This window comes from Passer montanus, unplaced genomic scaffold (genome assembly GCF_014805655.1).
Source record: "Passer montanus isolate IOZ18808 unplaced genomic scaffold, ASM1480565v1 scaffold66, whole genome shotgun sequence".
NCBI lineage: Eukaryota > Metazoa > Chordata > Aves > Passeriformes > Passeridae > Passer > Passer montanus.
In genome coordinates, this window is record NW_024371704.1 from 704007 (window position 1) to 716465 (window position 12459).

At 44.8% G+C, this 12459-nt stretch overlaps 1 protein-coding gene across 1 annotated transcript in view; it reads left to right on the forward strand.

Annotated features, from left to right (window-relative positions):
- Positions 1 to 12459, forward strand: part of ABCA12 (ATP binding cassette subfamily A member 12) — a 77575-nt gene that overhangs the window by 31748 nt on the left and 33368 nt on the right. The window contains exons 15-24 of the mRNA XM_039728577.1: positions 169 to 293; positions 1101 to 1274; positions 2176 to 2340; positions 3381 to 3582; positions 4166 to 4305; positions 4867 to 4986; positions 6079 to 6169; positions 7481 to 7660; positions 8556 to 8862; positions 11400 to 11514. Coding sequence (XP_039584511.1) covers positions 169 to 293; positions 1101 to 1274; positions 2176 to 2340; positions 3381 to 3582; positions 4166 to 4305; positions 4867 to 4986; positions 6079 to 6169; positions 7481 to 7660; positions 8556 to 8862; positions 11400 to 11514 — 1619 coding nt within the window. The remainder of the gene's footprint in view (positions 1 to 168; positions 294 to 1100; positions 1275 to 2175; positions 2341 to 3380; positions 3583 to 4165; positions 4306 to 4866; positions 4987 to 6078; positions 6170 to 7480; positions 7661 to 8555; positions 8863 to 11399; positions 11515 to 12459) is intronic.

Sequence of the window (12459 nt, forward strand, 5' to 3'; positions counted from 1 at the left end):
AAATTCAGGAAGTAATGACTGTATGTTCCAATTTTTTTGAATTTTTTCTTACCAGCAGTGAGGTACCACACTCCCATACTTCACATAAAGTCTTCTCCATGCGCTCGAGATGTGCTGTGTGTCTGGAGAAAGCTGTAACATCAATTGTTCTTTGACTCTTCATTCCAGAAAAGTTAAGAGATGTGTTTAAAAATGTGGACCAGCTCAAAGAGGACCTCAGAAATGCGACAGGAATGTCCACAGCCAGCATTGATGCTCTTCTGGAAGCATCTTTCCCAGAAAACAGCAGTCAGGTAAGTTTGCCGTTATCCTTTTAGGAGGTTTTGTTGCTTTCTACTGCTCAGACCATTAAAAGTAATTTGTTGGTGAATGCATCTGAACAGGTCACTGGGTGTGTGACAGCACAGATGACCCCGCAGGGATACAAAGAGGATAGCAGTGCATGTTATGCATTGGGATGGCCACCAGGAATGCAGTGGGAGCATCACTGTTGTCAGCCCAGCCTGTGGAGACTGGGAGCCATGTGGTCCCTTTGGCTGCCACCAGCAGCTGGTCAGCAGCCAGGCACTGCCTGGAGAGGGATGGCTGTGATCTGCAGCAGGGCACAACTCTGGGACACACCAATGGGGGCTGGGCAGGGCCTTCAGTCAGTCCTGGTCGCTGAGAAGTTGTCCAAGTCCAGGTGAAAAAGTACATTTATAACCACAACGTGTGAGAGCACTCAGGGTCCAAAAATATCCTCCCAGAATGAGAGATGAGCTTCCCTTCCTCAGCCTCCTGCTCCTGCAAGCAGAGCTCCAGATGCTTTTCCCCTTCTTTGGACTGGGCCCCAAAGAGCATGCTCTTTTCCAAACTTCGCATGCATCAGTCAGTGAGAAATTGAAGCCACAAAAGCTTTTACTACTGTGCAAGCTGGGTAGTAAAACACAGTCCTTAGGATTTGTCCCTGGGAGCAGGAGTAATGGTCAGGCATTTTCTGCTTCTTGGGTGGTTGAAATATGGCACTGTGGGAGGAACACCAGCCAGGCAAGATGAATCCAGGCATGGTGGAGTGTGCAGTGCACCCCTAACAATTCTCTTTCCCCTTTGTGCACACCCAGCTCCTCTCTCAGGTGCTGCAGCTGGAGTCCTGCAGTGTCCTTCTGGAGGACCCACAGCTGCAAGTGGTGGTGCAGGAGCTGTGCAGCCTCCCTCTGGCAGAGAGGACTCGCAGGACCTACCTCCTTGGGGTCACCCTGCTGAGACACCTGGACATTTACAATTTCTTATACAAGGTTAGTGCTGGATTTTTAGAGTGGTTTCTACAGTCTTTGCTGCACGCAGTGGCTGAAAGGTTATAAAATATCATTGCAGTGGCCAGAAGCTACACTGATTTACATAAGCCAAAGATCAGGCTTTGCTCATGCAGCAATTTTTATTGCATATCCATGCTGTGACAGCATGGATATAAATGAGAAGCCCAGCTGGTGTAAAGCAGCAAACCTCATTTAAAGGCACTGGACCTACTCTAAATGCCTCCCTATCTGCTAGTATCCTTTATGTGCTGTCACAACCTCTTGAACACTCCCAGCTGACCCAAAAATGAGCTAAATTTTTTGATTCCTTGAAAAGGGAAGCCCTGGAAAAAGTCCTGTAAAATATCTTTTCCCTATTTATTTGGAACTGCAAAGTTATTAAATGATTGAAATTCCCCCCCAACCTCCCCAGCTATAGCAACAGCATCTAAGAAAACATTCAGAGAAGTGAATAGTAAGCATGTATTTAAAAGTACAGGAGTGATCCTGGGGGAAAAAAAAAAAAAAGTTTGTTAAATGACAGTACCAATGAATTTGGGCTCAGGTCAAAAGTCACTCGCAGTGTTTGACACCTGTGCTGTGTGAAATGAGAGATTTGATCATATCCCAGCCAGTGCATGACACACATTTCCCAACTGTAGGTGTTTGGAAACACACTGTTAGATTATGTAATGTTCAGGTGAATGGCTTGCAAAAGTGCTTGGGGATTTAGGAATACAAATCCCATTCATTTCCCATGAGACACCCACTCTGTAAAGCCTCCTTGCAGTTTTGAAAATCCCACAGTGCTCATGTCTGAGTTAACACAATATGGGCGTGTGCATGCCTGTGCACGCAGAGTCCTGCTCATCATAATTGATTTCCTTCCTGCCTCTTGCAGATGTTTTTCCCCAAGGAACTTCAGAAACCCATGGACAAGATGTTAGGCCTTCTGACAAAAATGAAATATTTCAGACACCAGGTTGAATCTGGCATTGATCCATTGCTACAAGCTATTCATTCCCTGAAAAAGCTCCGACAGTCCAGGAAAATGCCACTGACTAAGGTATGTGTAGTCTGCCTGTGCTTTTGAGGCAAAATGCCACTGAAATGGTTTCCACAGTAATTTCTTACCCTAGAAGCCACAGGTGCATTAAACCATAGATTCTGTTTCAAAGCAACAGTGTTCTGAGAAAAAGCTCTATCAAACTTATCTCTGGAAGTGTTCAAGGCCAAGCTGGATGGGGCTTCTGGCAGGTGTCCCTGTCCATGGCAGGAGGTTGGAATGAGATGAGCTTTATGGTCTCTTCCAACCCAATCCATTCTGTGTTGCCTTCCTGGGAGAGTTTTGATTTGGAGCAGTGGGACCATCATGTGCTCATGAGTGGGGAGCACATGCTGTGGAAGGAACACTTGGAGCAAGAATGTCTTAAAGGAGAGAGGACTTCCAGCAAAGTACTGGAAGGATCAGCTGGTGAAAACAGCTAGGGAACTGCCCACTAAAGGCAAACCCACCAAAGTCAGCAGCAAAAAGCTGCCTGAGCTTTAGTGTGCATTAGATCACACCCAAAGCCTCCAGCCTGCCCAAAGCATTCAGTACAAACCCATTACTGCTCTGACAGCTGCAGTAACTCCAGGGTGCACTGCCTTCATCCAGCACAGTGTCCAATCCATCTCTGATCCATAGTCCAGGAGAACACAAGTGACAGGAACTGTTCCTGGTCATCATTCTGCCTGCACATTGCAGAGCCACGTGCAGCCATGGACTAGATGGGGACAGTGATGTGCACATCCATGTGACAAATCTGTGTTGTAACCCAGGTGTGTGAATGTCACCAGGCACACATTACAGAGAATTTCTGTGCACACATTCTAGGCACTTCCCACATTGGCTGTCATACCTGGAAATAAATGTGCCACCTCTGTCATAATAATAAAAAAAAAAAATGCATGATTTCCATGGAAAGTTCCTATTTTTGTAAATGCAAACCTCTCATAAGAAAGCAGTATAAAAATGTTCAGTCCTTTCCTTCTCATTCTGTTATTTCTCTCCAAGTGGGGTGCTTTCAGTGTGCAGGATTTATTTGTATTTTGTCTTTTCTGCAGGCATTATTTAAACCAAACAACTCTGGGATAACACATGGCACTTTTAAATCCATGTCAAAAGTCCTCTGCAACCAGGAGATCACACCCCTGTTTTTTGAGTCTTTGCTTCCAGACTTTGGAGACCCTGTAAGCAACAGTTCTCATGCAGAGGATGTCTATGTCCAAAAGCTGATGAGGAAATATGGGATTCCTCAGGATTCCAGTAAGTCTGGCTTTTCCCTAGGGCACAAACGTTTCAGAGCTGAACTCTGCTATTTCCAGACAGATCTAGTGCTGAGCTATTCTCCATATGTCTCTGAGGGCTTTGAGTGCTCATTATTTATGGTAGCTGAAGATCTGCACTGCCCTAATTATTGGTGGTTTATTTCCATAAATGTTCAAAGGGAAAACTGCCTGTGCAGCAGAGCAGTGCTTGACACTGTCTCCCATTTGTTGATGATCTGGTCCTAGGGCTCGACAGGTCACTGCTTTTTCTTGATGTGTAGTTTTTCTGACTGTACTGACATTATTAGCTCCTCTGAGTTCACAAAACTCCATTTAACCTTCAAGCAGATAATGTTGGCTCGAACAGCCAGACTCTTGTTGTCTTGAGTTCAGCAACAGGAGATCTTGGGGGTGGATTGCTTTTGTCAAGATGCATTAGATCAGTCAGTGAAGAGGGCCCTGAAGTCATTCACTGGCCACAGCAACAAACTGGGCAGATGGGAGAAAAAACATACTGGCAGCTTTCTTGTGTCTGGTCTGTTTGTTCTCTGTGCAATTTGTTTGCTTTTCTCCCCTTGCAGCCCCGTTTTGCTTATCCTTTTACCTGGACCTGGTCAAGACCCCCACTGGAGCTCTGATTTGGTCTTTCTTAAAACCAATGGTGCTTGGGAAGATCCTTTTCACACCAGATACCCCAGAAACTCGAGCAATCATGGGAAAGGTATGGCTCTGCTCCAGCACATCAGGATACACCCACTGCAAAGGGTTGTAATTTATCCAGCACAGCCTTGTTTCCCTGGGAAGCAGAGGGCTGCTTTCTCACTGTTTGGAGTATTCATCAAATTATCTTTTCCTACTTGCCTTGCTGGCCTTATGAGTCATCTTTTGTCTTTAGCTGAATCTTCCCTCCAGAAGCTGCTGTTGGTCTAATATTTATAGGAAAATTGTTTAAGGCCTTCAGTTTATCAAGCTTCACCCCCATATTTTCAGCTAGTAGGAGAGATGTGCCTCCCAGGACAAATGCTGTAAGCAGTGCTTGTTCACAGGCAGACCAGAGGCAGAAGGAAAGCAGATATTCAAGGCATGCTCTAAATACAATATTTTTAAGTGCTTGCATAAATTCAGTGTTTTAAGGGGTATTTTGCCAAACAATGAGAGGATGCTAGGAAAAATCCTAAGGAAAACAAATTTGGTCTCAACTATTTTATTGATTTATTCATTGGTTAAAATCTGTAAGGTAATGAATAAATTAATCCTTTTGTTTTGTGGGCTTCTTTTGTAGTCAAATGCAACCCTGGAGCAGATGGCTGAGTTAGCCCTGAAGTCCCAGGAGTGGCTGGACCAGTCTCCTGTCATCCTGAACTCACTGACTAAGTTAAACCAAACAGTTCCAATGATCAAGGTATGACTTCCTACCTCCCCTCTGTCTCCTGCCAGGAGGGACCTGAGAGGATGGATTTGTTCACTGAAGTAAACTGGGGTTCCAGGGACATCTTAGCTCAGCTGGGGAGACCCCTCTCAGTTTCTGTGCCTGCCTGTTCCCTTAACAGAGATGCTCCTGACTCACCTTTCCCTGCAAATGCTCTTTCTCAAATGAACTCTTTGCAATATGCTCCCTGACCCTGGCTGTGCTGGGGCCTGCTGGAGGGCTGAGATGAGCAGGGAGCACTCTTCAGTTTGTAAATTAACTTTCTGCTTGATGGACTGATCCAGCCAGCCAAGACTAGGCAAGAAATGAATTTTTCAGGAAATGAAATAGTATCTATAATAATCGTGTAGTTCTGGGTACACACATAAGAGCTAGAAGATGTTTTGTACCTCAGTGAATGTAAATGAAATTTCTTTTTCCCCCTCTTAAGAACCTAACCTTGCTTGGATACAGAAAGCAGTAGACTGTAATGTTACACATGCTTGTTTCCCATTCTCTGTAGTAAAAATTGTCTCCTTTTCTTACAAAAATGAGATCCCTGGAAGCCAAAAGCATTAGCAGTTAATTTTAGGGGCTGGAATTCATTCTAATTTCCATGGCACCAAGAGAAAATCCAGAGTGGAATGTGCAAAAGTGAAATGCAATATCCTCTGCTGATTGCAGTCATTGGTGGAATAATGAAATATTCAGCCAAACAAAAACCTGTGCTGATCTCCAAGTTTTGGTTGCCTACGCGCTGTGCACTGGCTGTGTTCACAGGACTTAAAACCGACACAAGGGAAATTTACTTCTAGAATAACTAAAATTATCCATGATTTTTTTGATGGGACTCTAGTGCCTGGTGGAGACTCAGCAGGCATCCTTTCTTGACTCAAAGAAGCACTGACTTGGACTCAGGGAGCTCTCTAGGACATTCCCATTGCTGATGCAGAGTGAAGGGAGTAGGGAGGGGGCAGTGCAAATACCCAGTGAAGGCAGCTGCTCAGTTGTGGTTTAGAATTGAGTGAGTGAGCTCAAGAAGCTCCTGGTCAAGCTGATGCTTTGTCTTTCTCTGCTTGTTGACAGAACGCCCTGCGGAATCCCTTTGTGCAGGTTTTTATCAAGCTGATGGTGGATTTGGATGCAGCTGAGCTCCTGAGTCAGATAAATGAGCTGGGTAAGTGTGTCCATGATGTGCTGCTCTCTTCCTTGCACTTCAGGCCTGGGAGCTCCAGCGTCAGCCAGCTGCAGCCATCCCCTAGCCTGCTTTTCCCTGGCCCATGTTGGAGGCTCCAGGGCATGGCAATCCCCGCTGTGATGCAGAAATCTTCCAGGAAAAAGACTCTTAGAGAGCAAAGCATTGGTGTGAGGAGATGTTTCTCCTGGGTGTTCCAGGGGGAGGTTTGCCGCGGTGTGTGGCCACTGGAGGACACTGTTTAGCCGTAATTATGGCTTCAAATGAGCTACCTGGGACTCGGCTGGAGCTGTTGTGGAGAGCTGCCTTGCATCGCAGTGAGGCTCAGATGAGAAGTTCTCCAGAGCAGAGCAGCCAGGGATCAGATAAATGTACCCAGGCTGATGGAGCCAGAGGCATCAATGCAGGAGATGCTCTGCTGCAGTTTGCTGCAAGGCCCTCCAAGGTGACATTTGCTGCTGTGCAGTGTGAGGATCACCAGTGACAGTGCTGGTGGGTACATCCCCTGTGAGTGCACAGCACGGGGATCACAGTCCCTGCCTGCCTGGCCTTGCTGTCCCTACCTGCTTTTGCAGTGAGTGGCCAGGCATGTCACCATAAATCTGGGCTGTGCCAGCAAAGCCCAGCAGCAGCCAAGAGTGATTATGGTCTGTTGCAGTCATTTACATCCAGCTGGTGATGACCCCTGTGTTATTCATGAGCAACAGCTCCTGCCTTAACTCCCTATAAAGCCACAGTGCCTGTAGCAGCTGTTCCATATTAGTTCCCTTGCATTATGCAGCCACCTTTGAAACCTGCCAGCAAACAGCAGCATCTTTATTAACTGCAGCATCAGGTTCAGTCCACACATCAGCACAGCACTCACTGCTCTGCCTTGATGTGCTTGGATAAAGCATGTCCTCCCCCGAGACACGGCAGCTCAACAGGCGAGTTATTGCATCCTAAAGCAGAGGGTGTGGAAGGAATGGTGAGCACCACGTGCATGTCTAAAGCCTCAGCAGGTTAGTGGGGACTTCTGATTTGGGATGGCTGTCACATCCCATTGCTGGCATCCTCCCAAAGGCAAACTCACGAGCATATTACAAATGATTAACATAAAAACTGGGTCAACAGCATGCCTTCATTGCATTGCTGAGTGCAGGAATGCATTTCACACTTCATATTTAGCATGATGGGTTTTGTTTTGTTTTCTTTCCTCCTTTCTGGTGTCAGCGTGAAGGAGTGGAAAGCTGGAGTGGGATTTTTGCTGGGTGTAGTGATGCTGGAGGGTTTGTCTGTGGGCTTTTTCCCTAGATGATATCCGGCTGGAATTGCAGAACAACGCTGACGTTGTTGATCAGCTGAACACGTTGGCTGCCCTGGCTGTGAACGTCTCCTCCTGCGTCTCCTTCAACCGCATCCGGGCAGTGCAGGACTTGGATGAATTGGAAGCGGTGGCTAAGGAGCTCTTCCTGAAGAACGAGCTGTTTGCAAGTATGTGGCAGTCCCAAATCCCCCTGACAATTGAATTTTGCCTGATAGAGTGTGGGAATGCAGCATAAAATATTTGGCTTTTCCCCAGCAACTGTTGTGGTCGCAGCTCCCACCATGCTGCAGTTGATTTGGAGCACGTGTGTGTGGGACCTGCACACTGAGACCTCCTTTTCATGCCTCCTCTTCCCTTACACCTCCCCTGTCTGTGGTCAGCTGCTGATTTCTCTTGGTTAATTCTCAGTTTGAATAAAATCCCACTGCCCCAAGGTGATCTTTGTGCAGCCATTTCCTTTCAAGCTGCTACAGGAAAAGGTACTTTAATCAAGAAAGGTATCACAGAATCGTTCAGGTTGGAAAAGACCTTTAAGATCCTCAAATCCAAATATGAGACAATTCAATTTATTAGAAGGTCATAAATCACTTGAGATATTCCAGCCAAGCACCATAATGGTGTACTGAGTCTTCTAAGTCACACTTTTCACATTTGTGGGATTGGATTGTGGGATCACACTGCAGAGAGGCTGGAGGGAGCAGGAAATAGGAACTTACATTTGTATCATTAGTACAAATTAATATTTGAAGATTAGATCCTCAATTAGTATTTACTCGTAAATCCTGTGACCTGTTTGGTTTTATACTTCATAACTGAGGGGCAGATAGAAACTTCTGCTTCTCTTCGAACTTCAAACCCTGGTGATATTTGTCCTTTCCCATTGTAGCAGTTTTTTTCTCTGTTTGTCCTCTATACTATCATATGTTTTATACATGGAATAATCAGGAAAAATATTCTGGATAGAAAAATTTCTGTGAAGAAACCTTGTAAAAATAAGGAGTTCCTATGTATCTGTGTGTGCTGTCAACTGCAAAGGAAAGCCTTTTCCCTTTCTTTTCCCAGGTATCATTTTCAAGCTGCCTTCAAGGCCTGGCCACTCAGTTCCTGGGGGCCTGTCCCTCCCTCCTGTGCTCAACTACACCATCCGAATGAGCAGCAGGATAACCCAAACCACCAACAGGATCCGCGAGCGCATCTGGACCGTGGGCCCGCACAACTCCACCTCCCAGAGCCAGATTTACAGCCGGGCCTTCATTTACATCCAGGACAGCATTGAAAGGGCCATCATTGAGCTGCAGACTGGCAAGAAGCCAGAGGAGATAGCTGTCCAGGTCCAGGCCATGCCCTACCCCTGCTACAACAAGGATATGTAAGTTTGGGTGGATTTTGCCTTCGTGTTTTGTGTCAACTCGTCTTGTCAGACTTGTGGAGTACACCATTCTTTAATTCCACATTCACATAGCATAAAAATAATTCAATTCTGTTCAGTTATTTCTTTTTGTTCTGGATAGAAAAATTTCTGTGGAGAAGCCTTGTAAAAATAAGGAGTTCCTATGTATGTGTGCGCTGTCAACTGCAAAGGAAAGCCTTTTCCCTTTCTTTTCCCAGGTATCATTTTCAAGCTGCCTTCAAGGCCTGGCCACTCAGTTCCTGGGGGCCTGTCCCTCCCTCCTGTGCTCAACTACACCATCCGAATGAGCAGCAGGATAACCCAAACCACCAACAGGATCCGCGAGCGCATCTGGACCGTGGGCCCGCACAACTCCACCTCCCAGAGCCAGATTTACAGCCGGGCCTTCATTTACATCCAGGACAGCATTGAAAGGGCCATCATTGAGCTGCAGACTGGCAAGAAGCCAGAGGAGATAGCTGTCCAGGTCCAGGCCATGCCCTACCCCTGCTACAACAAGGATATGTAAGTTTGGGTGGATTTTGCCTTCGTGTTTTGTGTCAACTCGTCTTGTCAGACTTGTGGAGTACACCATTCTTTAATTCCACATTCACATAGCATAAAAATAATTCAATTCTGTTCAGTTATTTCTTTTTCTCAAGGGGAGGGAATTTTTGACTCTAAGATGATCTGTTTAGTTTGCCTAATCTTTTGTTTTCAGTGTGCTTTTTATATCTGGATTGTGATGGTAACTTTGTAGGTTTTACAGCAGGTAAAACTCCCTGTCCCAGTTTTACTACACAGAGTGGGGTTGAGAGTTGGCAGAATTTGGTTAAATATGAGTCTTGGCTTGTTCTGCAGGTGTTCACATGCAGACAATGCAGCAGAACTTAGAAAATTGATTTTTGGGGGGAAAAAAGGGGTGCCTAGGTTTATGAGTTTTACAGTGGCCAAAACTGAGTGGAAAACATACAGGGAAGGGATTTCAGGGTCCATCAGGGAGCACTGGAGGATGTTTAGCAAGAAGGATTGATAGATGTGAGGGTCACTGTGCCCTTACTGAAGGTCTCCCTTGGAGCAAAGGGATAGGCTGGACCTGGGAGATTTTCCTACTGAAAAACCTCCATGCCAACTGTGTCAGCCAAAAGATTTTTTGGGAGCTGTAAGATGTCATTTAGGAGCCATGGCAGAGCTGTTCATCTCCTGTGTCAGCTGTCACTGAAGAGAGCTGGGCACCTATAACCCCTCCTCAGGGGAGCAGCATGGCACACAGGCAGGAAGCATCCAAACCCAATCTGCAGCAAATTCCTGGGTTATTGCTGAGAGTTTTGTGCAGTGATTAACTGCCTGCTGGAAGCACTGACTCCAGTGCTGTCTGCTTCTTTTTGTTCTTGGCCTGCTGGGAAAACCACTTGCCTTTGGGTTTCCCTCTCCCCAGCCCAGGTTCAGAGGGATGTGTTTGCTCAATTATTAAAATACCTCAAGGCTTTGGATTTGCATCCAGCAGAAGTCATCACAAAATGCCTGCTTATTGATTGGTATTGCACAGTTATCATCCTGGAGAGAAAAGGGGGGATGAAATATATATATATAGATATAAACTAGTACACAAGGGGTGTTGGGCCATGCTGAATTTTTAGGAGCCTTTCCTGGTTCTTTTTAAGTAAGGCTTAATTGGCATGGAAGCGTTTCCTAAAATGCTGGATCATAGGAAATTTTCAGCTTTACAGGTAAAAAAAAGTTTGAAAACAAATGCAATGTTCATTTGTCACTGTTATTGTACACTATTCCAGGAATAGCACTGATTATGGGTTTAAAGTCAGGTTTATAAATTAAGGAAGAAAATGGAAAATGCAGACCCTGAAGGTGCAATGAAGGGGATCCTCTGCTATAAAAACTTGCTTTCCATGTCAAAAGGATAAATTTATTTTTGGCCATTGTTTTTTGTTTGTTTTTTGTTTTTTTTTTTTTTTTTTTTTTTTGTTTTTGACACGGGGAGAAGGTTTTAATTAAAATGAGGAGCCAAGAAATGTGCCCTAGGTCTGCCTGTCCTGTGGGGTGGTAGGACAGACAGCTTATAGGAAAGCACCCACATCCAGACTCCAACAGCAGGAAATATGGCCTGCTCATGAAATTTGGCCATTCTGTCTGGGAACAGAGCTGGGAATTATGGCTGGTGCTGTGATGGTTCCAAATGGAATGCAGCCCATCAGAGAGGCAGGAGATGCCACTGCTCATGGTGCTTCCTGCTCCTGCCAGTGGTGCTGCTGAGCAAGGAAATCCCTCTGCAACATAAAAAAAAAAATATTCTGAGCAGTCAGGAGTTTGATGAATAGAAAATCCAGTGCAATGGCAAAGGAGTCTTTTTTTGTAATTATTAATTTTACTCCACATTTTGAAATATAAGCATGTCTTTTCCTGTGCCAGAGTATTGTTCTGAAAAATATATTCTTGTATAAAGCCTTAATCCCCAGAACATTTTGTATTCAGCTAAAGCCTGCTTTTGCCTTTTACAGGTTCTTAACCAGCGTGACCTACTCTCTTCCATTTGCTCTGATGGCTGCCTGGGTGCTGTTTATAGCTGATTTTGTTAAAACACTTGTTCAGGAGAAAGATCTGAGGCTTTATGAGGTACGGGGAAACTTTCTGGGGCGTGCAGAATTATAAACAGATTTTCCTTATTCCTGGTTAGCGTGTCTGATGTTCAATATTAAATGGAGCAAAACAAGCATTAAGGAAAATATTCCAGATACCTATTGTTTGACCTGCAGTGTGCGAGTTCTGACATTATAATCAAGCTCAAAGCCATGGAGATGCAGGGTGTTTGCCCTTCAAGTGGAGGGAATATTGCTTTGCAGTGCTGAACACAGGAAACATGGGCATCTCACAAAATTACAGGGTTTCTGAAGATTTAAAGCTCTCTAAAAATTGACTTTGAGTCATACCTACTGGGGACAAAGACATGAAAAGTGACTTATTTCCTATCCTTGAAGTTATTATACTTAATATTTCAGAAGGTGCTACATATTACATCAGCTCCTCTGAAATGAAGTTCTTCATTCAGGTTGCCTGTTGGAAAAGAAATGACATTGAGACATTGGGAATTTATTAAATTAACTCAGGTTTTCAGTGTGATCACTGTCAACAGAGATGAACAGCAAAGAACTTTTGTCAAACTAAGCTTCAGCAAGCAACAAAAGCTTTGTGCAGATTTGTTTTTTATCCTACACCATGGAAACAAATACTGATTCACCAAAAAAACTTCCAAGAAAGGACACTCTGACCTGTGATGAGATGGAAAATGAATGAACCCCAGTGTGTGCTGCCTGGCAGCCCCCTACTCTAATTTAGGCAACAATTTTCACTGTCTCCAGGGGACCAAGGCATCACTAATCTTTTTAGCTGTGTAATAATCCACAAGAAGACACCAACACATGTAATTTCTTCTGGATTTATCAATACAAATTTACAGTTTTATGCAAGTAGGGGAATTTTAATCATCAGCTAATATAAATTAATATTTCTTCCTGCTGACCATAGTAATTTAGCTGATATTTTTTGTCTTGGGGCTGTTTG